This window comes from Carcharodon carcharias, chromosome 11 (assembly GCF_017639515.1).
Source record: "Carcharodon carcharias isolate sCarCar2 chromosome 11, sCarCar2.pri, whole genome shotgun sequence".
Taxonomy (NCBI): Eukaryota; Metazoa; Chordata; class Chondrichthyes; order Lamniformes; family Lamnidae; genus Carcharodon; species Carcharodon carcharias.
Window position 1 is genome coordinate 103,756,723 of NC_054477.1, and position 27,000 is coordinate 103,783,722.

General features: G+C 43.4%; 1 protein-coding gene across 1 annotated transcript in view; it reads left to right on the forward strand.

Annotated features, from left to right (window-relative positions):
* The window catches only part of LOC121284432 (protein diaphanous homolog 3-like), a 784,525-nt gene that overhangs the window by 595,092 nt on the left and 162,433 nt on the right, over positions 1-27,000 (forward strand). Inside the window, exon 23 of the mRNA XM_041199892.1 lies at positions 16,309-16,433. Within this exon, the coding sequence (XP_041055826.1) occupies positions 16,309-16,433 (125 nt within the window). The remainder of the gene's footprint in view (positions 1-16,308; positions 16,434-27,000) is intronic.

A 27,000-nucleotide genomic window follows, 5' to 3' on the forward strand; every position in this document is an offset into this window, starting at 1 on the left:
CCTTTAAGTTTTCTACAGAGATCGTGTATGCTTGATTGATAACCGGCTTCAAAAGTATTTTCCTTGATCACTGCCTCCATAACAGATTTTGTCGTTTTCTGGTTTTGATCAACACCAGATGAATAAACCTGCACTGGGGGAGTTTTACTCTCTTAAGTCACTTTCTAGTTTATCCAAGTGGTGTACAACAGGCCTCTGCGCGTGCTCATATTATTTTCACTGACACTTAAAAATGGACCCTTCATCTCCACTTCATTCACAATTTCATCCAAATATTTGTTTACTCTCTTAATTTCCAATTCTTTTCCAATCTTCTTAATCTTTTCATCCAGCTCAGCAACTGCTTTGGTGAGTTCATTTGCCTTTGCTTCAAAGTCATCTGCAGAACCCTTCTACAATCTTAACAACTTCACCTGGGCATTCTGTTCATTTTGGAACATTTCTTCCGTAGTCACTGGCTGCTCCTTAGATTTCTTTTTCAATTCACTCGTTCACTCAATTTGTTTCTTAAAATTTTCCTTATCTGCTTTTAAAGTCTGGACCTGCTCTTCCATACTTCACATCTCATCTTGCTTGTTCTCTAAATTGCATCATAATTCAGGAAGTTCATTACTCTTTTCACAACAAAGTTCCCACAGTTGATCAGTCTTGGTTTTTAATTCTGCTTTCAGCCAACTGTTCTGATTCATCAACTGTTCTTTTTCCTGTTCAAGATGTTTTTTCACAATACTCAATGTAGATTTCTGATACTTGTAGTTCAAGTTTTAATTGAAGGTCTATTTTCTTGAATTTGCTTCCACAAGTTTATCATTTAAGGCATCTTAAGCCCTCATTCAACTGTTCTACTTCCTGTGACCCACACTCATGTTCTCACCAGTTCTCGTTTTTCATTAGCAACATCATCTGTTGTGCGCGCAAGTTGATTCTCTACACCGATCAGTCTTTCCTTCAATTGCTCATGATTGGCAATAAGCTTCTCTATGCTGGCCAAATCATTACCTGATTTAAAATCTATCCCTTCCGTGGGTAAACTAGAAACAATTCCCACCGTAACAATTCCATTTACTAAGCTATTTGGTAAATGGACTTTATGCACTGAAATAGGTTCATGTATCCCATAAATACACACATTATTACTTTCTACTTCATCAAACCATCTGGATCGGAAATCTTATCATCACCCCCCCATCAATAACTGAACTGCCCCAGTTTCTCTCAAAATGTTAATTTGTTTGCTTGTTTACCAGAGGAGTAAAGGAATACTTCTCCTTTAGAGACAATACCTCTATAACATTCAGTCGACTGATTCAACTCAACAGGAGGAATCCTCTCGACTATCCTGAGCAGGTTTCCACATTCTAGTAGATTCTAAGGGAACATGTTTTACATGTACCATTGCCACTGTATTAACGCCTATTTCATTTCCTGGTTTTCTGAAGACTTGCCTAAGCATCCCTATTACTGCCACTGGTTGACGATTCTGCTTTTATATGCCCTGTCTTATGGCAATAAAAGCATATTGGTTTCTTTATATCACATTTATCCTCTACACTAACATTTTTGTTAACTGGAACAGATTCTGGCTTCCCCCTAAAGCTAAACTCTTTTCTATTCCTCCAGTTTCCCTGTTTTTTTTTAACAAATGGAGATCTACTGTCCCCTAGCTGCCTACGTGATAAATCATACCCACCTGCCAGAACCACTCCTTCCCATAGCTTAGAAACCTTACAGTCTTCCATGTATGACCCAATAGCTATTGGGATGCTGTTTTGAAATTCTTCCAATATTATTAGCTTTCTCACATTCTCAAATGGTGTACTGCGCATGTGCTGCCCCCGCCCGGGCCACGCATGCACAGAAATTCCCAGGGCTTGTCGGGACTTGGAGTTCCCGGCCCCCACTCACCGATGAGATAAGTCTGGATTTCGTAACACAGGCCATCACAGCGTGCTCTTGGCCAAAATCCTGAAATAAAAGACAAAACAACCATTCCATATCAGTTTTCTCCAACAACACTTCAAGTTAAATGTACAATACTCAACTATTCATCCTTGTGCTTTCCCTTAGCATTTGTCTTGCAGGTGCTTTTGCCTTTTCTATTCCTCCTACACAATGCTTCCCCCGAGGCTGTAGTATACTGGGTGGAAGGTTGCTTAATTTCATTGTGGGAGTCATATGGCCTTGCAGGATGGCCTTGAGTAGCTCTGGACCTTGAGGGCCTGGTTCTGGATGCTACCACCTTGACATGGGCTGACTGACTGTCAGGCAACAACAGGAGCATTGACAGAGTGGCACTGGTGGGAGCATGATAAGCATCCTAAGAGGACAGCAGGTTTGTGCATCATGGAGCCACTGGCTGTTCTTTGGAGAAGCTGTTCAGTAGTAATTTCCTGAAGCACAGATTTCTGGATTGTGATGAAAACCTGCAAACCCCTGTGAGCACTGGTGCCTGTAGCCAAGATGGCAGCAACTTGAAGCTACATGGCAACAAGCTGGGCATGCATGGCAATAAGCAGAGATTTCTTGACCTCAGTGTGAGCTTCTACTGCAGCACCCAGATGTTGGTTGGCTTCTGCCTGTGCTACAGTAAAAGCTGAGATATGAGCCATCAGATGTCACTGAACTGTGGGGCCACTCGGGATCTCCCCTCTGCCATGCCCACAAGTGTCTCATTGCACAGGCCTTCATTATGTCTGTCTACTCAGCCTTCCCACAATCCCCCAATCTGCACTGCTTGAAGGGGATGGTCTGAGGCAGCTCTGCAGCATGTGGGAAAGGAGGCCTAAAGCAATGTTCCAGTACTTGCAGCCCTTTGTTGATGGCAACAGCATTTTGGACTGTTTTAGCTGACAACACAGTTACTGCCTCAATTCCCGCCTCCAGCTGCTGAATGGTCAGCCAGCCATTAATTGGCCAGCCGGCATGAAATTCCAACAAGATCAGGAATTTGGAGATTGGAGCAGGAGTATCCACTTCTGGTCCTGCCTTTCCCTCCTTGCTGATTCATAGAACATTCCAGCCATTATATTATTTTTCCTTGCTGCTGCTCTTGGGACTTTCTTCTAGTCATCACTGTCTGTCACAAGTTTGTTGTTTGTGAGAGAAGCAACCCACAGAAAAAACTCTGATGGCTAATGACTCTCTGAAAGTGTTTTCGTGTGGGTGTTAAAGATTTTTTGTGGACAAACTTTCTTGTACCTCATTTTTTTGAAATGAGGTACAGTAGAGTGGCTGTTCATTTTGAATTGCCCAGTGATGGATTGGACTCCTTTGTGTTGTGTCTCATTTTCTGTTTTGGTTTCAGTCAATTAATTTATGAATTTTTGGTTGTTTATTAAACGATCTGCTGTACCATAATAGATTTGTATTTATTATAAAATCATCAAATAAAATTTGGACTTGGTCTGCAATATACAAATTTTAGTCAGATCAATGGGATAGATTAGCTTTGTAGGAGATTTTTTTAAATGCTATGGGTAGCCTTAATTTAGAAGTGGTAGAAGAGAGCTATCATGAACAGAATTTGAGCAAATACATTTTTGATCATGTATTTTACTTGAATTTCAACAACTTTTAAGCTGCTCTGAAATCCTGTTCAGTTTCACTGCTTCAGGTTTTCTTTCTTGCTTTTCCAATTTATTTCATTTTACCAGCATAGTTCAAACTAGAATAATGTACTCTGAGGTGTTGCTGTGAATATTTATATTTAGAAGCATTTTATTTCTGCGAAAGAGTGTAATGCACCAAATAAACTTGATCATCACGGCTGAGTTATGTCGTCCCCAAAAGTTAGATAATATGGTTCTTTGTATAGAGCCCATCTATTCATTCTCTCTCTCTCTCTCGTTTTCACTCTCTCTCTTGCTTTAAAAATCTCTCTCGCTTTATATATACATCTCTCTCTCTCTCTCTCTCTCTATTTCCTTTTCTTTTTCAGGTTGATAATCAACCTGTTTGGCTGTATTATGAATGCATTTTCTGTGGCCATCAAATCCCAGGCATCCACCATCACCTCCAGCTAAAAGTGCCAGGAGGATCTGGACTCCTTTGTCACCGAGATGGGGGTCATCTGTTCAACTGTCTTTGCTGCACCCCCTCTTCCCATTGCCCTTCAATATCCCCTCCATCCTTGCTGGAACCCTAATCTATCTCTAGTTTCTTTCTCATTTACTACAATGCCCACTTTGAGCTCATCTTGTCCTTGAGAGTCATCTTCTGCTCTTGAATCCATTCCCACGAAAGTGCTGACCACCCACTTCCTTTCCTGCCCCCGTGCTATCATTGTAAATGGTTTCCTCTGTTCAGGCAATGCCATCATACTCACTCCACAAAAAAAAACACCCTTGCCTCCTCTGACCTTACAAATTATCATCCCGTATCAATGTCAATGCCTTATTAATTACATTGTTAAGGTTTATGGCAATTACATTGTTAAAGTTTAAACAGGTGGTGGGTATTTGTACACTTTTAAATGGGGATAGCTGGGACACTGGGGGTGTGAGTAGTGTTGGCTTTGAACTAAGTCAATGAACTCTCTCCAGCTAAGAAAGCAGCTGTGTGTTATGGACCAACTGATGGTAAATGCTGAGTTGTTCAAATCCCAGGGAAAATTTGAGACAACTGCCACAACTATTTTTGCAATTTGTATGTTTCAAGATGGGGGCTCTGAATTCAGTAGTAACAAGACCACCGAGTCATGTGTGTTTTTATTTATTAAAACATTTATTAATAAGAGAAATGATTTTAAGCACATACATATGTCAACAAATTGCTACTATAATAACTTTTAAATCCCCTAATTAATCTGACTCCCAGTTACACCTCAGTTGAGGCAACAGTAGGACACACAGATTTTAAAAGACCTAGGCAAAGAAACATGGTACCCTGAACAGTCCAATTCAAAGTGAGTTTTCTTAACTTCAGTTTGTTGTAGACAGCAGCTTGAGGCATAGATGCTAAAGGCTTTTCCAACTTGTTGGATCTTAAAATGCTTGCCTTCTCTCCTTTATACATATTTTCCCCTTTGAATGCAAATTCCCATTATTTCATTGTGTCTTTGGACTTTACCTCCCTGATCATAAAATTTTATCATAGTACCAATTTTACCAATAATCTTTGGGAAAAATAAACACGCTTGTTTCTGAACTGCACTTGGCTAGGTGACACAGTTCACCCCTCCTATGAAAAACAATCTAGTCTGGTTTCTTTAAAAATGCAAATGTTCTTATACACCTTACATTCTAAACTTCCCCTATGATTACCTATTTAACAGTTCAAACCTAGCTTATCTTCTAAGTTCCAAATCTCTCCCACAACTCCTTGTTTGAATCTCTGATCAGGTTTACACCCCTGCTACAGCACCAATCCATTCTTAATCAAAGTCACTAATGGCATTATCTGAGACTGTGATCATGGTGCATATTCATCTTCATCCTCCTTGGCCTCTCCACAGCTTTAAACATAGCTGGTCACACCATGCTCCACTTCTATAGGTGGAGCTGCCTTTACTTTGTTCCACATGTAGCTATCCTATCATACCCAACTCCAACAAAGGTTTCTCTTCCCACTCCTGCACCACAACCTCTTCTTCCTCATCTACATGCTGCCTCTTCACAACATCACCTGTAGACATGGGGTCAGTTTTCACATCTATACTAATGGCAACCAGTTCCACCAGCTCTCAACCCTTCAACTATATCTGTAATGTCATCAGCAACATCCTCCAGTGATACATTGGGAACATCAAAACTATCATTTTTGGCCCCTGACATAAACATCGTACGTTTGCCATCACCTCCATCCTACTGTCTGTGTGACAGGATTGTCACTTTGTCATTTCGTTGTCCTATTTGACCCCAAGCTGAGCTTCTGACTGCATGTCTTCTGCAGTAAATAACCTGCTTATGTTCACCTCCATAACATTGCACACCTCTGCTCTACCTTAGCCCTCTTGTCAATAATAAGTTCATTCATACCTTTGTCACCTCCAGACTTGACTATTTCAATGCCTGCTTGGCTGGTCTTCCATCCTCTGCCTTTTGTAAGTTTTATCTATTACACAATTCTGCTACCAATATCTTATTCCTCACAAAGTCTTAACTGTTCTTACTGATTGGCTCCTGTTTCACAGTGCCTCCAGTTTAAAGTTCTCCTTCTCATGTGTAAATGCTTAAAAGTCCTCATCCTTCTGCGTCTCTAACCGCCACCAGACCAAAACTCCCTCCACTGAACTGTTTGATCCTTTGACTTTTAACCTCTTGTGCAGCCCCTCTGCCCCAATACCTCACCGCTGGTACCTCTGCCTTCAGCTGCCTTGGCCACATTCCTCTCCCAAATCCCATCATCTCTTTCTTATCCTTAAAACTCACCTCTTTGACTTCCCACTTTGACACCCCCCAGGAATGCCTGTGATTACACTTCTGTAATGTGTTTTGGGACATTTTTCAACATTAAAGAGGCATATAAATGCAAGTTGTTGTTTATATGTGTGTATCCAGAGTACCCAATATGGTTTATACCAAGGAACCTCATGAACTATGGCCTGAATTTTCCCCTTATCGGGCGGGCATGGCAGGAGTGGTCAGGGGCGGTCAGGGAGCCGACCGCCGCCCACAATCGGCTCCACACCGCAATTTCACACGGGTGGCCAATTAAGGCTCACCCTGCATGGATCGCAAGTGGCAGCACTGGGCGCTGCCTGTGCAAGCAGGGGGAGGAGGCAGAGCCGGGCTTCGTGTGCAGTTGGCGCATGTACGCAAAAGAGGGCTTCAGTCTCCCTGAGGCAGCTCCGTGCCTCAGAGAGATTGAAGTGCTTTTTAATAATAATAAATACATAAAAATTGAATGAAATATGTCCCAGCTCATGTCACTGTGTCACATGAGATGGGGCACGTTTTTAACGTCGAAATAAAGGCTTTATTTAATTAACATTAGGTTTAGGAAACCTCATCCCGCTCGTGGATGAGGTTTCCTAAAAAATGTAAAGACCGTTTGGCCTTTTCGCCTGCCCGTCAACAGTTAAGTTGGACGGGCAGCGTAAATCTCAAGTTAATTAGGTCATTAATGGCCATAATAGGCCTTTCAATTGTCGGCAGACACGCAGCTGATTCCGGCGCACGCCCGCTGGACAATGACATCAGGATGCACTCCCGATGTCATCGCGCGTCATTTTATGTTCCAGCGTGTCAGGTGTGCATCCGCACGCTGAAGGTAAAATTCTGGCCTATGTTTGTGAAGTTTAAATAAATCTTCCCATTAACTTTCATATATCTCATACCATTAATATTACCAAGAAATCTTAGCATTCTGATTTAGGCTTTATCAACCAAAGGGACTACAAGTGTTAAGCATAGATCTTAAAGTTTCATTCAAAAGCATTAAGTTAGCAAGTAGGAAAATAAGCACAAATAGAAACAAGTGTCAACTCTTTAAGTGCTATACTCTTATAAGCATTGTGAGAAGTAGCTAGAAATCTGTTTCTTAGGGTTACCAATCTGCTACAAATGCTCTATCACTCTATTTCAAGGCTGAGTCCCATTATTTAAGAAAGAAGGAAGCGCAAAAACAAAGAACTATAGGCCAGTGAGCTTAACATCAGTGGTAGGCAAAATACTGGAATTTCTTATTAGGGACCTAGGAACAGGGCACTTGGAAAATCGTACTATGGTTAAATAGAGTCAGTGGCGTATTTATGAAAAGGAATTTGTGCTTGACAAATCTGTTGAAGTTTTTTGAGGATATAACTAGTGGAATGGATAAGGAGGAACCCGTGATGTAGCATATTTTGATTTTCAAAAATCATTTAATAAGATGCCACATAAGCAGTTGTTACACAAAATTGGGACTCGTGGGATTGGAAGTAATTAGCATGGATTGAGGATTGGTTACATAGACTGAAAACAGAAAGTAGAAATAAACGGGACATTTTCAGATCGGCAGGCTGTAACTAGCAGGATCAGTACCTGGGCCTCAGCTGTTTATAATCTATATGAATGAATCGCATGAAGGGGCTAAGTGTAATGTATCTAAGTTTGCTGATAATACAAAGTTAGTTGGGAAAGTAAGTGATGAAGAAGACACAAAGAGGTTGCAGAGGAAGATAGGTTGAATGGGTGAGCAAGAACATGGTAGGTAGAAAATAATGTGGTTAAGTGTGTATATATCCACTTTGGTCGGAAAAATAAATAGCAGAATAATTTTTGAATGCTGAGGGACAGGGAAATGTTTGCATTCAAAGGGACCTTCTGTATGAATCACAGAAAGTTAACATGCAGGCAATCAGGAAGGCAAATGGTATATTATCTTCTGTTACAGGGAGATTGGAATAAAGGAGCAAATAAGTCTTGCTACAATTATGCAGGACATTGGTGAGGCCATATCCAGAGTACTGTGTGCCGTTTTGGTCTCCTTACCCAAGAAAGAAACTTGCCCTGGAGGGAGTGTGACATATGTCCACTAGACTGGTTCCTGACATGTCATATGAGGAGAGATTGAATAGACCAGGCCTGTGTCTCCTGAAGCTTAGAAGAATGAGAAGGGATCTAATTCAAACATATAAAATTCTTAAGAGGCCGAGAAGATGTTTCCCCTGCCTGGGGAATCTAGAACACAGGATCACAGTTTTAGAATAAGGGGTCAGTCATTTAGGATTGAGATCAGAAGAGGTTTCTTCGCTTAAAGTGTTATGAATCTTTGGAAATCTCTACCTCAGGGAGCTGTGGATGCTCAATTGTTGAGTATATTTAAGACAGAGGCCAATAGATTTTTGCGTACTAAGGGAATTAAAGGATATGGGAATAGTGCAGGAAGGTGGAGCTGAAATAGAGGATCAGCTATTATGATCCAAGCTGAAAGATTACCCCGGACAAGCCTGATCCCAGGATGGAACTTAGCTTGATAGATCCTAACTTTTAATTCGTTTGTTTAGATATGTGGAGAGGGACCACTGAACAGAGTCACTAGAGTCAGCTAATGAACTTTTAACAAAAACGTAAAACATTTATTAAACAAGAAAAGATGAACTTCATTACAATATTCCTTCGCCCACAACTATACCTTTACAGATATATACAGATTTGTAAGGATAGCACAAGTTACAAAAACTATCTAATGCTCTAATGTTCACAGGAAGTACACAGTCCATGTAAACCAATAGGCACCCTGTGGTCAGACACAACACATTCTGAAACCAAGTGACAGATGCCACCTCAACCAGATGCCAAGGATCACTGCTCAACTGCACCACTCTGCCCCTCCCAACCCAGACACTTGTTACACAATGAGCCAACCGGTCTCACCACTCCATCTTTCACACAAGGATTTCCAATCTCCGTTTTCCAAAAATTCACCTTGGAATCTTCTCCCAAACTAACGCTTTCTCCCAGATGCCTTCTGCAAGTGTTTCAAACTCTTCTTCTGATGATCCTCTTTCCTGGGTCACCACATGCATTCAAGCTGTCTTCCACGCACTCTCTCTCTCTGTCTCAGCCGTCAACAGTACCACTGCTTCACATGCCCATTGCAAAAAATTGTAGACCCTCTTTGGACCTTCTGAGCCTTTATCTCTTTAAGCTTGAAGCTGGGAGCCTTTCACTGCCCCTTACTCTTAACTTCGCTTAACAGGACCTTTTCCAAGGTTCCTGTCCTTCCTTTGACTAGAAGGCCTGCTTGGGAATTTCTCTTGTTCCACTCCCCTGGATCCTTGGGGTTTTTCTTTAGCTTCGGGCTTGCTATTTGTCCCATTTGCTCCAGTCTCTCCTGGCAGCTGCTTTCAACCAACTTTAGCCTGGGACTGGCTATCTGCTCCTTCTATGTTGCTTCTGCTTGACAGCTGTCTTTAAACCAACTGAACTCAAAACTGTTCTAACCTGTCTCTCTCTGAACTTACTGTACTCCATTCTCTCAGGTCCAACCCTGACATTGTCATCAAACCCGCTGACAAGGGTGGTGCTGTTGTCTGGCGCACTGACCTCTACCTCGCGGAGGCTGAGCGTCAACTCGCAGACACTTCCTCCTACCTCTCCCTGGACCATGACCCCACCACTGAACATCAAGCCATTGTTTCCAGGACTGTCACTGACCTCATCTCCTCTGGGGATCTCCCTCCCACAGCTTCCAACCTGATAGTCGCCCAACCTCGGACGGCCAGCTTCTATCTCCTACCCAAAATCCACAAACAGAACTGCCCCGGTAGACCGATCGTCTCAGCTTGCTCCTGCCCCACAGAACTCATTTCTCATTATCTTGACTCCCTTCTCTTTCCCCTTGTCCAGTCCCTTCCCACCTACATCCGTGATTCCTCTGACACCTTAGGTCACATCAACAATTTCCAGTTCCCTGGCCCCAACCGCTTCCTCTTCACCATGGACGTCCAATCCCTCTACACCTCCATCCCCCACCAGGATGGTCTGAGGGCCCTTAGCTTCTTCCTCGAACAGAGGCCCGAACAATCCCCATCCACCACTACTCTCCTCCGTCTGGCTGAACTTGTTCTCACGCTGAACAATTTCTCCTTCAACTCCTCTCACTTCCTCCAAATAAAAGGTGTGGCTATGGGTACCCGCATGGGCCCCAGCTATGCCTGTCTCTTTATGGGGTATGTGGAACATTCCTTGTTGCAGTCCTACTCCGGCCCCCTTCCACAACTCTTTCTCCGGTACATCGATGATTACTTCGGTGCCGCTTCATGCTCTCGTCGGGACTTGGAAAAATTTTTTAATTTTGCTTCCAATCTCCACCCCTCCATCATTTTCACGTGGTCCATCTCTGACACTTCCTTTCCCTTCCTTGACCTCTCTGTCTCAATCTCTGGTGATAGACTGTCCACCAATATCCATTACAAACCCACCGACTCCCACAGCTATCTCGACTACAGCTCCTCACACCCCCCTTCCTGTAAGGACTCCATCCCATTCTCTCAGTTCCTTCGCCTCCATCGCATCTGTTCCGATGATGCTACCTTCAAAAAGAGTTCCTCTGACATGTCCTCCTTTTTCCTTAACCGAGGTTTTCCACCCACGGTCGTTGACAGGGCCCTCAACCGTGTCCGGCCCATCTCCCGCGCATCCGCCCTCACACCTTCTCCTCCCTCCCAGAAACATGATAGGGTCCCCCTTGTCCTCACTGATCACCCCACCAGCCTCCGCATTCAAAGGATCGTCCTCCGCCATTTCCGCCAACTCCAGCATGATGCCACCACCAAACACATCTTCCCTTCACCCCCCCTATCGACATTCCGTAGGGATCGCTCCCTCCGGGACACCCTGGTCCACTCCTCCATCACCCCCTACTCCTCAACCCCCTCCTATGGCACCACCCCATGCCCACGCAAAAGATGCAACACCTGCCCCTTCACTTCCTCTCTCCTCACCGTCCAAGGACCCAAACACTCCTTTCAAGTGAAGCAGCATTTCACTTGCATTTCCCCCAACTTAGTCTACTGCATTCGTTGCTCCCAATGTGGTCTCCTCTACATTGGAGAGACCAAACGTAAACTGGGCGACCGCTTTGCAGAACACCTGCGGTCTGTCTGCAAGAATGACCCAAACCTCCCTGTCGCTTGCCATTTTAACACTCCACCCTGCTCTCTTGCCCACATGTCTGTCCTTGGCTTGCTGCATTGTTCCAGTGAAGCCCAACGCAAACCGGAGGAACAACACCTCATCTTCCGACTAGGCACTTTACAGCCTTCCGGACTGAATATTGAATTCAACAACTTTAGGTCGTGAGCTCCCTCCCCCATCCCCACCCCCTTTCTGTTTCCCCCTTCCTTTTTTTTTCCAATAAATTATAAAGATTTTCCTTTTTCCACCTATTTCCATTATTTAAAAAAATAAAAAAAAATAAAAAAATTTTTTAAAATCTTTTATGCTCTCCCCACCCCCACTAGAGCTATACCTTGAGTGCCCTACCATCCATTCTTAATTAGCACATTCGTTTAGATAATATCACCAACTTTAACTTTAACACCTATGTGTTCTTTTGTATTATTGTTGTTGACATCTTTTGATGATCTGCTTCTATCACTGCTTGTTTGTCCCTACAACCACACCCCCACTCCACTTCTCTCTCTCTCTCTCTCCGCGCCCCCCACACACACACCTTAAACCAGCTTATATTTCAACTCTTTCTTGGACTCGAACTCAAGTTCTGTCGAAGGGTCGTGAGGACTCGAAACGTCAACTCTTTTCTTCTCCGCCGATGCTGCCAGACCTGCTGAGTTTTTCCAGGTAATTCTGTTTTTGTTTTTGTTTTGAACTCAAAACTGCTGTTTCTTTTGTTTTTCTGTATGTGTCTGTTGGAGGAACCTGTCTCTCTGGACCTGTGTTGCTAGGGAACAGCACTGGTTTTTTTCTACTCTTGTTTGCTTAACTTAGCTTATGGTCATAAAAATCTCATTAGAAATGCAAGAACCTTTTAAAGTGAAACTAAAACTCAACTTGACCTCTTCTTAACACACAGATACAGATATACAAATGAAACTTAAACATCAAAGCCAAAACTCATTGCTAACACCCACAAATACCAATATAACTTACTTAGACTATCTCTATTTCCTAACACAGCCCCGATCTTGGGCAGGTTCAGTTGGCCATATGGCCTACTCCAGCTCATATTTCTTATGTATTTCATGTCTCCTAGAAGAATGAAGTGCAATGTACCAGTTTCCCTTAGACCGGCATTGTTGTTGATCTGCACTTCTTTCTTTGAATGTCTACTGTTATCGCTGTTTTGTGTTGGAATATAGTTAGTAGATCATAGAATTAGTTGTTGTATCCTGCAGGTGGCATTGCATAAACTGGACTTGTGCAACCTTTCCGGATGAGGGGGCACATTTCAATTTTTCTCACATTCGGGGGGGCCAATGAGCAAATTTCAGAAAGAAAAGGTTTGGCACAACATTAAATGTGAATTTAAAAAAAAAAAGGCTGGTGTATGAAAAGAGACAACTTGCAGAGCAAAAAAAAATTCACAACAATAAATTGATTGTTTCTAACCTGTTTTTTTAATTTAAGATGACCATTTGAGTGTGAAAGGGTGAGAGTGTGTATCCAGCTCACTTCCGGTCTCAAGATGCTCACTTACTTATCTCCCTCCACCGTGAGAGTGCCTGTTTGTGTGTGGGGGTGTGAGTGAATGAGAACACTATGACTAGGAGTGAGCCAGATACACTTTCCCCTCCTTTTTACCCCCACCCTCACTCACTCACTCATTCACCCTTTCTCTCTTACACACACTCACTCACCCTCTCTCTCTCCCTCACACACACACACAACTCACCTCTCTCTCTCTCTCACACACACACACATCTCACAAACTTACCCCCAACCCTCACTCATTGACCCATCCTCACTCACTGACCCACCCTCCATCATTGACCCAGCCTCACTCACCCACCATCACTCACTCACCCACTCTTACTCACTGACCCATCCTCACTCACTCACTCACACTCACCATCCTTCACCCACCCACCATCACTCACTGACCCACCCACCCTCACTCATCCACCCTCACTCACCCATCTCACAAACATACATGCACGCACCCTGTCTCACTCACCCTCTCTCTCTCACGCGGGTACACACACATTCTCTCTCTCTCTCTCTCACTCACACGCGTGCGCACACACACACCACCCCACCCCCATCTCAATCACACACACACACACTCACCCTCTCTCTCACTCTCTCTCACACACACACTCTCACCCTCTCTCTCATACGGATGCATATACACACACACACACGCACACCCCCCCTCACTTACACACACACACCTTCTCACCCTCTCTCTCACACGGATGCATATACACATACACACAACTCGCCCCCCTTCCCAGTCTCATTCACACACACATACACACTCACCCTCTCTCTCACTCACACACACACAGACACATCCTCTCACCCTCTCTCACATGGATGCATATACACACACACTCACCCTCTCGCACGCACGCTCTCTCTCTCTCTCACTCAAACATACACACACACACCCTCTCTCACACGAATGCATATGCACACACACACTCATCCTCTCACCCTCTCACACGGATGCATATACACACACACACATCCTCTCGCACGCACACATACACACACACACTGTCTCTCCCTCTCAGACACAAACACACGCACCCTCTCCCTCTGTTTCTGACAGGCGCACACACACATTCACCCCTCTCTCTGTCAGACGCACGCATGCCATCGCCCTCACTGACCCACCCACCCTCGCTCACTCACCCACCCACCCACCTTTCTGTTTTCACTCACTCACTCACCCACCTGCTTTCACTCACTCACCCCCCCACTTTCACTCACCTCACCCACCCACTTTCCCTCGTTCACTCACTCACCTGCCTACATTCACACACCTGCCTGCACTCAACCCACCCATACTCATCTACCCTTACTCACCCACCCTCACTCTGACCCACCATCCCTCACTCACTGACCCACCCAACCTTACTCATTGACCTACCCTTACTGTCCAGCCCTCATTCTCTGACCCTCCCTTACTCACTGACCCACCCTCACCCACCATCCCTCACCAACCCACCCTCACTCACTGGCCCACCCTCACTCACTGACCCACCCACCCTTACTCACTCACCCACCCTTATCCACCATCCTTCATTCACTGACCCAACCACCCTTACTCATTGACCTACCCTTACACACTGACCCATCCTCACCCACTGACCCACTCACCCTCAAACTCACTTACCCTCATTCACCAATTCAGCTGCAGGGGCAGGGGAGGTGCAATGACAAAGGAAGCGAGGCCTGAGGCCTAGCCTCACCCAAACATGGGATGCCTGCCAGGGGGATCTCTGAGACCCGGTTGAATGCGGGAGGAACTGGGGGAACATGGCCAGATCAGGCTGATACACTGTAAGCTGAGGGGGAAAACGTGGTGTGCGGAGGCCCCGTGTGCTCCAGAGATGCCAGTGTTCGCTGTTCCTCCAGTCACCTACTGTGTCTCTCCCATGTTTGCTGCTAATAGGCTCATTATTGAACCCATCAGCAACAAACGCGGGAGAGAAACAGGCTGTGATTGGAGAAGCATTTCCCTGTAGAAAACTTCAAACTCAGTGTCCCGGCCTACCGGCATTTTCAACAAATGCTCCAGGTGCCACATGGAGGGTTGTGGGTCGTGGGTTGGACAAGCCTGGTATAAACGGTGTTTGTAAAATGGAGGTTAAGTATTTTTGATTTATTGTTGTATTGTGCTCTGCTTCACAAAAATTACTGTTGCATATGCTGGTATGTACTTAATGTTCCACAGCAAGGAACAAAAGTATATGTGATATGCAAGTGACTACTTGAGTTCTTAATATATACCAACATTTAAGGAGCTTTTTATTTTATTTTGTGTTATTATATTATACTTTATTTTGTAACATTCAAACAAATAATTTCCCTTAGCATATAATAGATGCTTCCTTAGATCCTAATGGCGAGAGATCTTTTTTTTCTGTATTTACACACCGTTTTCAATAATGTTGTCACGGACATGGCATTTAACATTCAGTGCTACAGTTGAGGCAGCTTTAAGCAGCGAAGACCCCTGATTAGTTTACTTGTCAGTGTCCAGTATTACCTAGTTTTGATACAATTTTCCTGTCAAGATTGACCTCATTCACCTAACTGCATGCCCAATCTTCAAAATTTTCATTTGCTGAAAATTAATCTTTAAAACCAATTTCCAGGCAATGCAAGGATTTTTTAGTTGATAAGAGAATTTCTCACCTTTACAAGTGGTACAAAGTGGAAGAACTGCATTTTAAATTTATAATCTAGAAAAAGAGATAGAATGAGCTAGTAAAAGTTGAAAAGAGGAAAATTCAAATGTTTAAAGAGGATAAGAAATAAAAGCACAAATGAAATGTTTAAATGTTTCATAAAAATAGTGGTTTAGCTGTTTAATAGTTTTATAGTTAAAATACTATAGTCATAAAGTTGTTCCTGATGTTTCAATAGTTTTAATATGGTACTAATGTTCAGTTCACTGCTTCTGTATGTGTGCTGCAACCAAACTCAAATGGTTGCCCAAGGGAGATGGGAGTTTCACTGACTCGCCTGGCTATCTAAGGGTTAAATTATGTCACAATACTGATGTGAGCAGTATATTTATACAAATCGCTTTCTCTATAATCTGTGAGGAAGTCACATTGGCTGTACTCTTATTACAATATTGAAAGCATAACTGAATTTATCATTGTGATAAGTAAAAACAGCTTGACTTTATTTTTCCTATACCTTGCAGGATAAAAGCTTTAATATTGGTATTGTCTTTGTTTTGTAGTATGTGCAGAAAACTTGGAGAAGAACCTTAAGCAGATGGAGAAACAGCTTCAACAGCTTGAAAAGGATTTGGAAACTTTTCCTCCACCAGAGGACCTGCATGACAAGTTTGTGACAAAGATGTCCATATCCTTCCTGACAGCTGCACAGCTCATGGAGCAATATTTAGTTAAGTCTTACATGCTTTTATTTTTTTTTAAGTGCATTGGTGAAGCTACTGCTTCATTACTGATATTAATCATTTTCAAAAGTTGAGGGGCCTTCATATGTCAGTGAGTGAATGAAGGAATGAATAATACAGTATTATAATATTGTAAAGCAATTTTTAAAATAGATTTAGCCGAGAGAATAATGGTGATTCTAAATGGTCTTTATAGGATTTACAGGCAAAGTACACTTCAATACTAATTCCATTTTAAGCCTTGAATGTTGTAAAGGTTTATTTCATAGATGAAGTTAAAATATTTCAGAAGTGGAGGATATGCTGTGGATAGCTTGCAATGGTTAGATCATCCTACACGACTTATTGATGTCTGGACCTATCTGTGTTTCCTCAGCACTAAAGAGAATGGACCAAAAAGTCAAGATCTCACCAAAACTATTTTCTCTTCACACACATGCATGCACCACACACGTGCACAGACCACACCCACACTTCACTCACACAGCACAACCACATCACACCACACGCACACACCGCACTACCACCACAGACTCCAGACCATGCACACCAATTGATATTTGGTTCCTATGAATGAATTTTTTTTTACAAAGGGATAATTTGTGAAGATTTTTTAGTGTCTAGGTGTATGTACAGTGTAACAAACATATAGAAGTGGAAGCATATTGTAAAATATTTATCTAAAAGCCATAATAAACATGCACCTGTACCAGTTAATAATGCCTTACAGGAATTAAGTAATGTTACGATCTCCGTAGAGACAAGTAACTTTAAAAACATCTTCTGGTTAATAGCTGAAAGAATGACATGTCAATTTTCTGTTTTAAAACTTTTGCTGTAACAAGTAACTAAAAATACCATTCATTAAACACCATGGGTAGAATTTTCCCTCCCCGTTAGGGGGGAGGAGTTCAAGAGCAGGCACATGGAGGCGCACCTCCGATCGGCGCGCTGCCATTTTACGTGGGCGGGGAAATTAAGGCCCGCCCAGTGTGATGTTTGCAAGGAAGCGCTATGCACTCCCTGTGTGGGCTGGGGGGGTGGGGGGGTGGATTCCCTGAACCAAGAGAGGCTAAGTGCTGCCTCAGCAAGATCGGCTACACATGAAAAAATAATGAGAACAGGAAAAAGAATTTCCCTGACATGTCCCCTCATGCGACACTGTTGCCTATTTTTCCTGGCCTATTTTTCTCTTTTGGAGGCAACTTATACTTTGAACTACTGAGAGGAACATTCCCGTTATACTTATCACACATCGCTCTCCCCATGGAATTTCAGCCCTTAACACAAGCAGTTCACAATTGCTTCCAAATGGTTCCCATTTCCACTCCACCGAGTAGTAACTTTGAGTGACTGTCTCTAGGCACTTTCCTCAGCTTTGGCAGTTTTTTAAATCCACCACCAGCAGTAAAGCCTTTTCCAATGATCCTTCTTTCCCTTTGCCATGCCAACAAATCTACTGGAATCTTTAGATGGCTTAGGATGTGTCACTTCAACTAAAACCTGCCTCCCTCCCGCATCCAGCTGTGGTAGCTCGCAAAGCAAAGTTACAACTGCTCTCTGCTGACCACACAAAGCTGCTGTCTAAGGTATTCATTGATTTAAAAACAAAAAACTGCGGATGCTGGAAATCCAAAACAAAAACAGAATTACCTGGAAAAACTCAGCAAGTCTGGCAGCATTGGCGGAGAAGAAAAGAGTTGACGTTTCGAGTCCTCATGACCCTTCAACAGTTCTGCTGAAGGGTCATGAGGACTCGAAATGTCAACTCTTTTCTTTTCCGCCGATGCTGCCAGACCTGCTGAGTTTTTCCAGGTAATTCTGTTTTTGTATTCATTGATTTGTCAGGAGGAGCCTGTAGCCCGATCTAAAAAAAATGGCTTCCTCTGCACTCTTCTCCATGGCAATGTGAAACACATTAACTTTGGATTCGGGTGGAAATGCGAATCAACAATTCTTGACCCTTTCGTCTTAAAAGTACAAGGACAGCTTACAGCACAACTGTTTACAACCCAATATTTATAACACCTTTCTGGGTCTTTTGGAGAAGTTTGCTCATGTAAACTGGAGAGACAGCTGTCATTGTCTCCAGGCATAAATACCTTGAACCTTCTTCTCAGTAAACAATCTAAGCCTCCCTTTGATCTCGAACATTCAAACCACCAAGGTTTACTAAGTTAAAAGCAAAAAACTGCGGATGCTGGAAATCCAAAACAAAAACAAAAATACCTGGAAAAACTCAGCAGGTCTGACAGCATCTGCGGAGAGGAACACAGTTAACGTTTCAAGTCCATATGACTCTTCAACAGAACTAAGGAAAAATAGAAAAGAGGTGAAATATAAGCTGCTTTAAGGAGGGGTGGGACAAGTAGAGCTGGATAGAAGCTGGTGATATTATCTAAGGAATGTGATAATAAAGGTACAGATAGCCCTAGTGGGATGGGGTGGGGGGAAGGGATCGAAATAGGCTAAAAGGCAAAGATAAAACAATAGATGGAAATACATTTAAAAATAATGGAAATAGGTGGGAAAAGAAAAATCTATATGAATTATTGGAAAAAAGGAGGATCGGAAAGGGGATGGGGATGGAGGAGAGAGTTCATGATCTAAAATTGTTGAACTCAATATTCAGTCCGGAAGGTTGTAAAGTGCCTAGTCGGAAGATGAGGTGCTGTTCCTCCAGTTTGCGTTGAGCTTCACTGGAACAATGCAGCAGGCCAAGGATGGACATGTGGGCAAGAGAGCAGGGTGGAGTGTTGAAATGGCAAGCGACAGGGAGGTCTGGGTCATGCTTGTGGGCAGACCGAAGGTGTACTGCAAAGCGGTCACCCTATCTGCGTTTGGCCTCTCCGATGTAGAGGAAACCACATTGGGAGCAGCGAATCAGTTTCTTAGCCTCCGTCGCATCTGTTCAGATGATGCCACTTTCAAAAACAGTTCCACTGACATGTCTTCCTTCTTCCTTAACCTAAGTTTTCCACCCACGGTGATTGACAGGGCCCTCAACCGTGTCCGGCCCATCTCCCGCGCATCCGCCCTCACACCTTCCTCTCCCTCCCAGAACCATGATAGTGTCTCCCTTGTCCTCACTTATCACCCCACCAGCCTCCGCATTCAAAGGATCATCCTCCGCCAGCATTTTTAACCCCCCCCCCCCCCCCGGAGCAGGAATCGTTCTCTCCGGGACACCCTGGTCGACTCCTCCATCACCCCTTACACCTCAGCCCCCTCCCACGGCACCTTCCCATGCAACCGCAGAAGGTGCAATACCTGCCCCTTTACTTCCCCTCTCCTCATCGTCCAAAGACCCAAACACTCCTTTCAAGTGAAGCAGCATTTCACTTGCACTTCCCTCAATTTAGTCTACTGCATTTGCTGCTCCCAATGCGGTTTCCTCTACATTGCAGAGACCAAACGCGGACTGGGTGACCGCTTTGCGGAACACCTTCGGTCTGTCCGCAAGCATGACCCAGACCTCCCTGTCGCTTGCCATTTCAACACTCCACCCTGCTCTCATGCCCAAATGTCTGTCCTTGGCCTGCTGCATGGTTCCAGTGAAGCTCAACGCAAACTGGAGGAACAGCACCTCATCTTCCGACTCGGCACTTTACAGCCTTCCGGACTGAATATTGAGTTCAACAACTTTAGATCATGAACTCTCTCCTCCATCCCCAACCCCGTTCTGATCCTCCTTTTTGCCAATAATTTATATAGATTTTTCTTTTCCCACCTATTTCCATTATTTTTAAATGTATTTCCATCCATTGTTTTATCTTTGCCCTTTAGCCTATTTTGATCCCTTCCCCCCCCCCCACCCCCCCCCCCCCCCACCCCCACCCCCACCCCCCACCCCACCCCCACTAGGGCTATCTGTACCTTTATTATCACATTCCTTAGATAATATCACCAGCTTCAACACCTCTCTGTCCTTTTGTCTATGACATCTTTTGTTCATCTCCACCTATCACTAGCCCTCTATCCAGCTCTACTTGTCCCACCCCTCCTTAAACCAGCTTATATTTCACCCCTTTTTTATTTTTCCTTCGTTCTGTTGAAGAGTCATACGGACTCAAAACGTTAACTGTGTTCCTCTCCGCAGATGCTGTCAGACCTGCTGAGTTTTTCCAGATATTTTTGTTTTTGTTTTACCAGGGTTTACTGTCAGGCAGACTGCAGGGCAGGTCACATGACCCCCTTCATTTACCCTAAATTTAAAGCTACAGTCCCAAAATGTATTAATCTTATAAACCTCATAATTGTAACAATAATAATCATAAAAAGTGGTGATCAGTAAAGAATTCACTTCCGTTCAAGCCATTTTCCAATAGATGAAGTGATATAGCATAAACAATTTAATAGAAAATTACGCTGATGTTTTGTAAACCTGCTGAGGGCCGTGCCCTTTAAATTAATAATGTTCAGATCAGCAGGTCAGCACTATGATCATTTGTCAATATTTAACCAAAGAAATTGCTCTCTGATAGAAATAGGCAAGAAAAGATCATTGTAAGGCAACTCAACCAACAGAAGTCAAAGCAAAATCAGAAATAAGAAAAGGGTGACTAGTTTAGTGGAACAATTCATCATCCTTAGAACAATGGCTTTCTGTGATCATGGCTGGCTACTTTTGTCACGGTGCACTTTGCAGTTTGGGTGGGCAAGATATGCAGCGGCATTTGGTTAATTGTTATTTATTAATTACCATAACGTAGTCATACTTAACATTTTAGGAAATATTGAATGTGATATGATCACATACTTAGCTAATTTCATACAAGGCAACTCAACATGAAACATTGATTAAATATAATTTACTTCATTTATTATGAACTGAATAACTTATTTGGTTTAAATTAAAATTGGCAGGAAACAAGAGAAAGGAGCAATAGCAAGTTCCGTTGTTATAAATTTAGGATATGAGGTTAACCTACTTATGTATTCTTCATTTTGAGTGTATAGCTAGGTACCTTTCGAATGTGGAATAAGGGACATGAAAGTTTTTTTTTCCTATGTCAGTCTTAACCTTGCTGTTCTTTTATTGATAGTTCCTTGGTCTATAATAGATTCATCCAATTTATCCGGCCCAGAGACAACAAAATGTCCTGTATTTGTTAGCATGGCTTGTAGGAACACCCAAATGTGTTCAGAATGTCTCCTTGCAGCTTGAATGTTTTCAACTAATGCACAGTGGAGCAACCAGTCACAGAGAACTGAGAGCCAGGCCTCATTATTATTGATTTGTGAATATTGAATACAGCTCACCAACTGGGGATGATTGTCGAAATCTGGCATATCCTTAATAGAGCCATGAATTAAAGAGGGTTGGTGAACGCAATTTTGGAATGGTCGAGGGAGGGCACAGATGAGCCGCAATGGGCTGGAAATTTTGTATATGCCCCCCTTGACACTACTAAAATCTCTTTTAAAAAGACAACTTGCACTTTTTGTGAGTGGCCTGTAGCAGTTCCTTTAAGATCTGCTGGTTGGATTACTGTATGCACAACAAGTTCTGTCTATTGGTACTTCAAAATTGTGTCAGGGTCCTATGTACATTAAAGTACTCTGATTGGATTATTGAAAGTAGGCAGCTATTTAAGACAGGTGGGTGCCTGAACCATCCACGTGAAATCCCCAGCCATACTCGGACCAGAGGAGTCAGTGATACCCTGTCATTATCAGTTCACTATTGCCCTGTTCACATCAGGCAGAAGCAGTGAAAATTGTTCAAAATGCTTTTGAAGTACTGTGAGGACATTGTTACAAACGTCAGGGAAACAGCAAAATTTGTGGAGATTACAATGTTGCTGGTAACTGCATACTTTAACTGCATCAATGATTTGCACCATCATTTGATTCAAAACAATAATTGCATTCTGAGATGAAATTTATATATAAAATACTGTCATTACAATGATAGAATGCACAAAAATAACAATGTGTTCATCCTGTGCACTTTTGTAAAAAATGGCCACAAGTCCAGGATGGCGAAAGCTGCTCCTGTGGGAATGTCATGTACACCTCAGCATTTTATGTCACCCATCAAACCTGAAGCAAGCACCAGCAATGACACGCACTTTTTAAAAATTGCTCTTGCACAGAATGTGCACATTGCTGGCTTGGCCAGCATTTATTGTCCTTCCCTAAATGTCCTGAGAAGGTGTAGTGAGCCACCGCCTTGAACCGCTGTAAACCATGTGGTGTAGGTGTACCCACAGTGCTGTTAGGGAGGGAGTTCCAGGATTCTGACCTAGCGACAATGAAGGAACAACCATGTTGTTCCAGTCAGGATAGTGGCTTGGAGGGGAACTTGCAGGTCATGATGTTCCCATGCATTTGGTCCCCTTGTCCTTCTAAGTTGGGAGCAGTGGGGGATTGGTGGTCGCAGGTTTGGAAGGTGCTGTCGAAGGACCCTTGGTGAGTTGCTGCAGTGTATCTTGTATATAGTACACACTGCTGCCAGAGTATGCCAGTGGTGGAGGGAGGGAATTTTTAGGGTGGTGAATGGGCTGGCCATCAAGTAGGTTGCTTTGTTCTAGAGGGTGTTGAGCTCCTTGAATGTTGTTGGAGCTGCACTTATCCAGGCAAGTGGAGACTATTCGATCACACTCCTGACTTGTGCCTTCTAGATAGTGGACAGGCTTTGGGGAGTGAGGTGGTGAGTTACTCACTGCAGAATTTCCAGCCTCTGACCTGCTCTTGTAGCCAGAGTGTAATCAAGTAGTCACAGCTGAGGACCTGGAATGGTTAGTATTTTGAAGAAGGGTTGGTTGTTGTTGTGTTGAGGATGCAGCGTAGTCACGGACCCTGCTGACTTGCTTCACAGTTCAATGCTCAAGGAGGACCTTCACAAGCATGAATATCTGAAGAAACTACTGGCCTCATTGTGCAAAAGATGATGCAAGGTGGTCTTAGTATATGGAATTTACCACACCGTTGGGACTTTGTTGAACAAAAGTCAAGCAACAAACACTGCCCAACTGCTGTACAGTTGTGGTTTTCAATTTTGCTATCCGCTATCTCCAACAGAAGTATCTGAAAGGAATAGCTTAGACACATTGACTGAAAACACAGTTGGAGTATGGAATGTTCCTGCTGATGTTGAGTTGTTGGCAATTATAGTCCAGACTTATTTTGATATGCTTGGAAATATACAGGTACATATATCATCAAGCAACAAGATTGGCGATCAAAATAACAGCTCCACCTCCAAGTGTTGAAAGCACATGAAAGGAGCTGGTGATTCTTGAGTCATAGCCAGCACCATTCTTTTGGATTAGCAACAGAAGCACCCTAAGGCTTGCATGGCAAGGATTGGACAGGCTGTTCCTATCAAAAAGACAAAGCTGTTTGGTTTTGCAACACATAAACATGGATAGTGAGTGGAATCATAAACCAGCCCTTTGATGATCCTCAAAAACCCTCTGCGCCAACTCCTTTCTCGTTTAGGATCAGTACCTTAAAACAGGCATGATTACAGATATAGCATCTCATGGGAATGGTAGCATAGTGCTGATGTTGCTGGACTAGTAATTTAGAGACCTGGACCAATGCTTCAGATGGGTTCAAATCCCACCATGGCACTTAAATTCAGTTAATGAAATAATCCTGAATAAAATGCCAGCTGAGTAATTGTGACCATCATCATGGTTCACTCATGTCCTTCAGGGAAGGAAACTTACCAGATCTGGCCCAGATGTGACTCCAGACCCACAGGAATGTGATTGACTCTTAACTGCCCTCAGAAATGGCCTAAGAATCACTCAATTGTATCAAACTACTACAGAAAAGTCAAATAAGAATATGAACTACCCACCATCAACATAAGCACAGGAAATGTCAAAGGCACACCCTACCCAGTCAACCCTGCAAACTCCTGGTCACTGATATCTTGGGACTTATGCCAAAATTGGGGAATTATTTCACAAACTAGTCAAGCAACAGCCTGAGATATTCATACTCAATGGATCCTATCTTACAGCCAATTCCCCAGACTCCTTCATCAACCTAACAGAGATGGTGGCAAGGCAGGACTGAATTGGCTAGTGATTCCAGATCCCATGTAGTCTAATGACATCAGATCAAACATGGGCAAGAAAGGCTCCTGATGATTACCTCCTATTGCCCTCCCCCAGCTGATGAATCAATACTCCAAGTTGAACACCACCTGGAAGAAGCACTGACGGCGACAAGGGCACAGAATGTACTCTGCGTGAAGGACTTCATTTCCCATCACCAAGAGTGATGCAGTAGCATCACTGCTAACCAAGCTGGCTGAGTCCTGAACGTCACATCTGCCAGACTGGACCTGTGGATGGTGGTGAGAGAAACCTTCTTTACCTCATCCACACTAATCTACCTCTCGCAGATGCACCTGCCCAGGACAGTAATGATGGGAGTAACCACCACACACCCCTTGTGGAAACAAAGTCCCATCTTCAAACTAAGAGTGCCCCCTGTTGTGTTGTGTGGCACGATCACGACTAAATGACATAGATTCAAAACAGATTTACCAGCTCAAAACTGGGCATCCATGAGATGCTGTTGTCCCTCAGCAGCAGCAGAACTGTATTCAATCACAATCTCTAACCTCATGGTGTGGCATATCCCTCATTTTACCATTATCATCCAGCCAAGAGAACAATCCTGGTTCAATGAGGAGTGTAGGAAAGCATGCAAGGAACACCAGCAGATATACCTAAAAATGAGGTGCCCATCTGGTGAAGTTATAAGACATGCTAATCAATGGAAGCAGCATGTGATAAAGTTAAGCATCCCCACAGTCACCAGATCAGATCAGATCAATGCTCTGTAATCCTGGCACATCCAGTCATGAATGGTGGTGAATGATCAAAGAATTAACTGGAGGAGGAGGACGCACAAGCATCCCATCTTCAATGATGGGGAAACCCAGCACATCAGTGCAAAAGAAAAGGCTGACACACTTGCAACCGTCCTAAACCAGAAGTGCCTCCTCCTCAAAGTCACCAGCATCACAGATGCCAGTCTTCAGCAAATTTGATACGCTTCAAGTAATGTCAAGAAACGGCTGAGTGCACTGCATATAACAAAGGTCATAGGTGCTGACAACATCCCTGCTATAGTAAAGAAGACTAGTACTCTGGAAGTAACCAACCTGTCCCAGTGCAACACTGGCATCTAACTGATATTGTTGAAAATTACCCAGATATGTGCTGTCCACAAAAAGCAGAACAAACCCAATCCAGCCAATTGATGGAAGGTTTGTTGATATTGCAATCAAATGGCACTGACTCAGCAATAACCTGCTTACCAATGTTCAGTTTGGGTTCTGCCAGGATCATTCAAAGTCCAGACTTGTTACAAGTATGGACAAAAGAGATAAATTCCAGAGGGGGGATGAGAGTGACTGCCTTTGACATTAAGCCAACATTTGACCTTGTGTGGCATCAAAGAGTCCCAGCAAAATTCAAGTCAGTAGGATTCAGAAAACTCTACACTGGTTGGAGTCATACCTAGTGAAAAAGAAGATGATTATGATTGTTGGAGTCCAGTCATATCAGCCCCAGTACATCACTGCAGCAGTTCCTTAGGTAGTGTCCTAGCCCCAACCATTTTCAGCTGCTTTTTCAATTACCTTCCCTCTGTTGTAAAGTCAGAAGTTGGATGTTTGCTGATAATCGCAGTGTTCAGCATCATTTGCAACTTCTCAGATAGTGAGGTAGTCTCTGCCCGTTTCAGCTAGACCTAATCAACAATCAGACTGGGGCTGATAAGTGGCAAATAACATTCACGCCACAGAAATGGCAGTCAGCAATCATTTCCCTAAGAGAGATTCTAACCACTTCCTTAAGGTTGGATGGGCAAGTCCTTTAATTACTTAATTGACTCTGTCAATGGCCTCAATTGGCCATTGACAGGTTGGCGGGCGCGCAGCTAATTTCGCTGCGCCCCTGCCTACCTGAAAATTTAAATGGGCGCGGTGACATTGGGAGTTCCCCCCAACGTCACCATGTGTCATTTTAAGCATTGGTGAGTGGGCCCCGCCCCAGCTCGCCGACACATAAAATCCTGTCCTATGACTAATTATTATTATTCATTAAGATTTTGAATCAGTGCTGTGAATTAGAAACTGTTCCACACTTGATTTCAAATCTATCATAGACTCATGGGACAATAGTGTCATTGAGTAGTTGTAAGGGTCCAACATAAAACGTTTGTACAGTCCTAATCCACTTTCTAGAGAGCATGGATCTCTAAGCACAACTGGCCCTAATTTGGTATTATTTGGCAATGCAACCCAGAGAGGCCTTGGATGGCTAGTGTGGTAATTGAAAAAAAATTGCTGCTTTTCTCTTCTGAGGTTGGTGCTAAAACATATTGTTGTGGCATATTACTTTCTCTCTCTGCCTGTGCTGTCTCTGACATGTGTGCCTGAAATGGAAAATGTTTGATATACTTACATCTCTTTTCATGATGAGTACAAAAATATGGAAGCACTTATTAAAAAAATAGGTGTGATACAGTTCCAGAGGA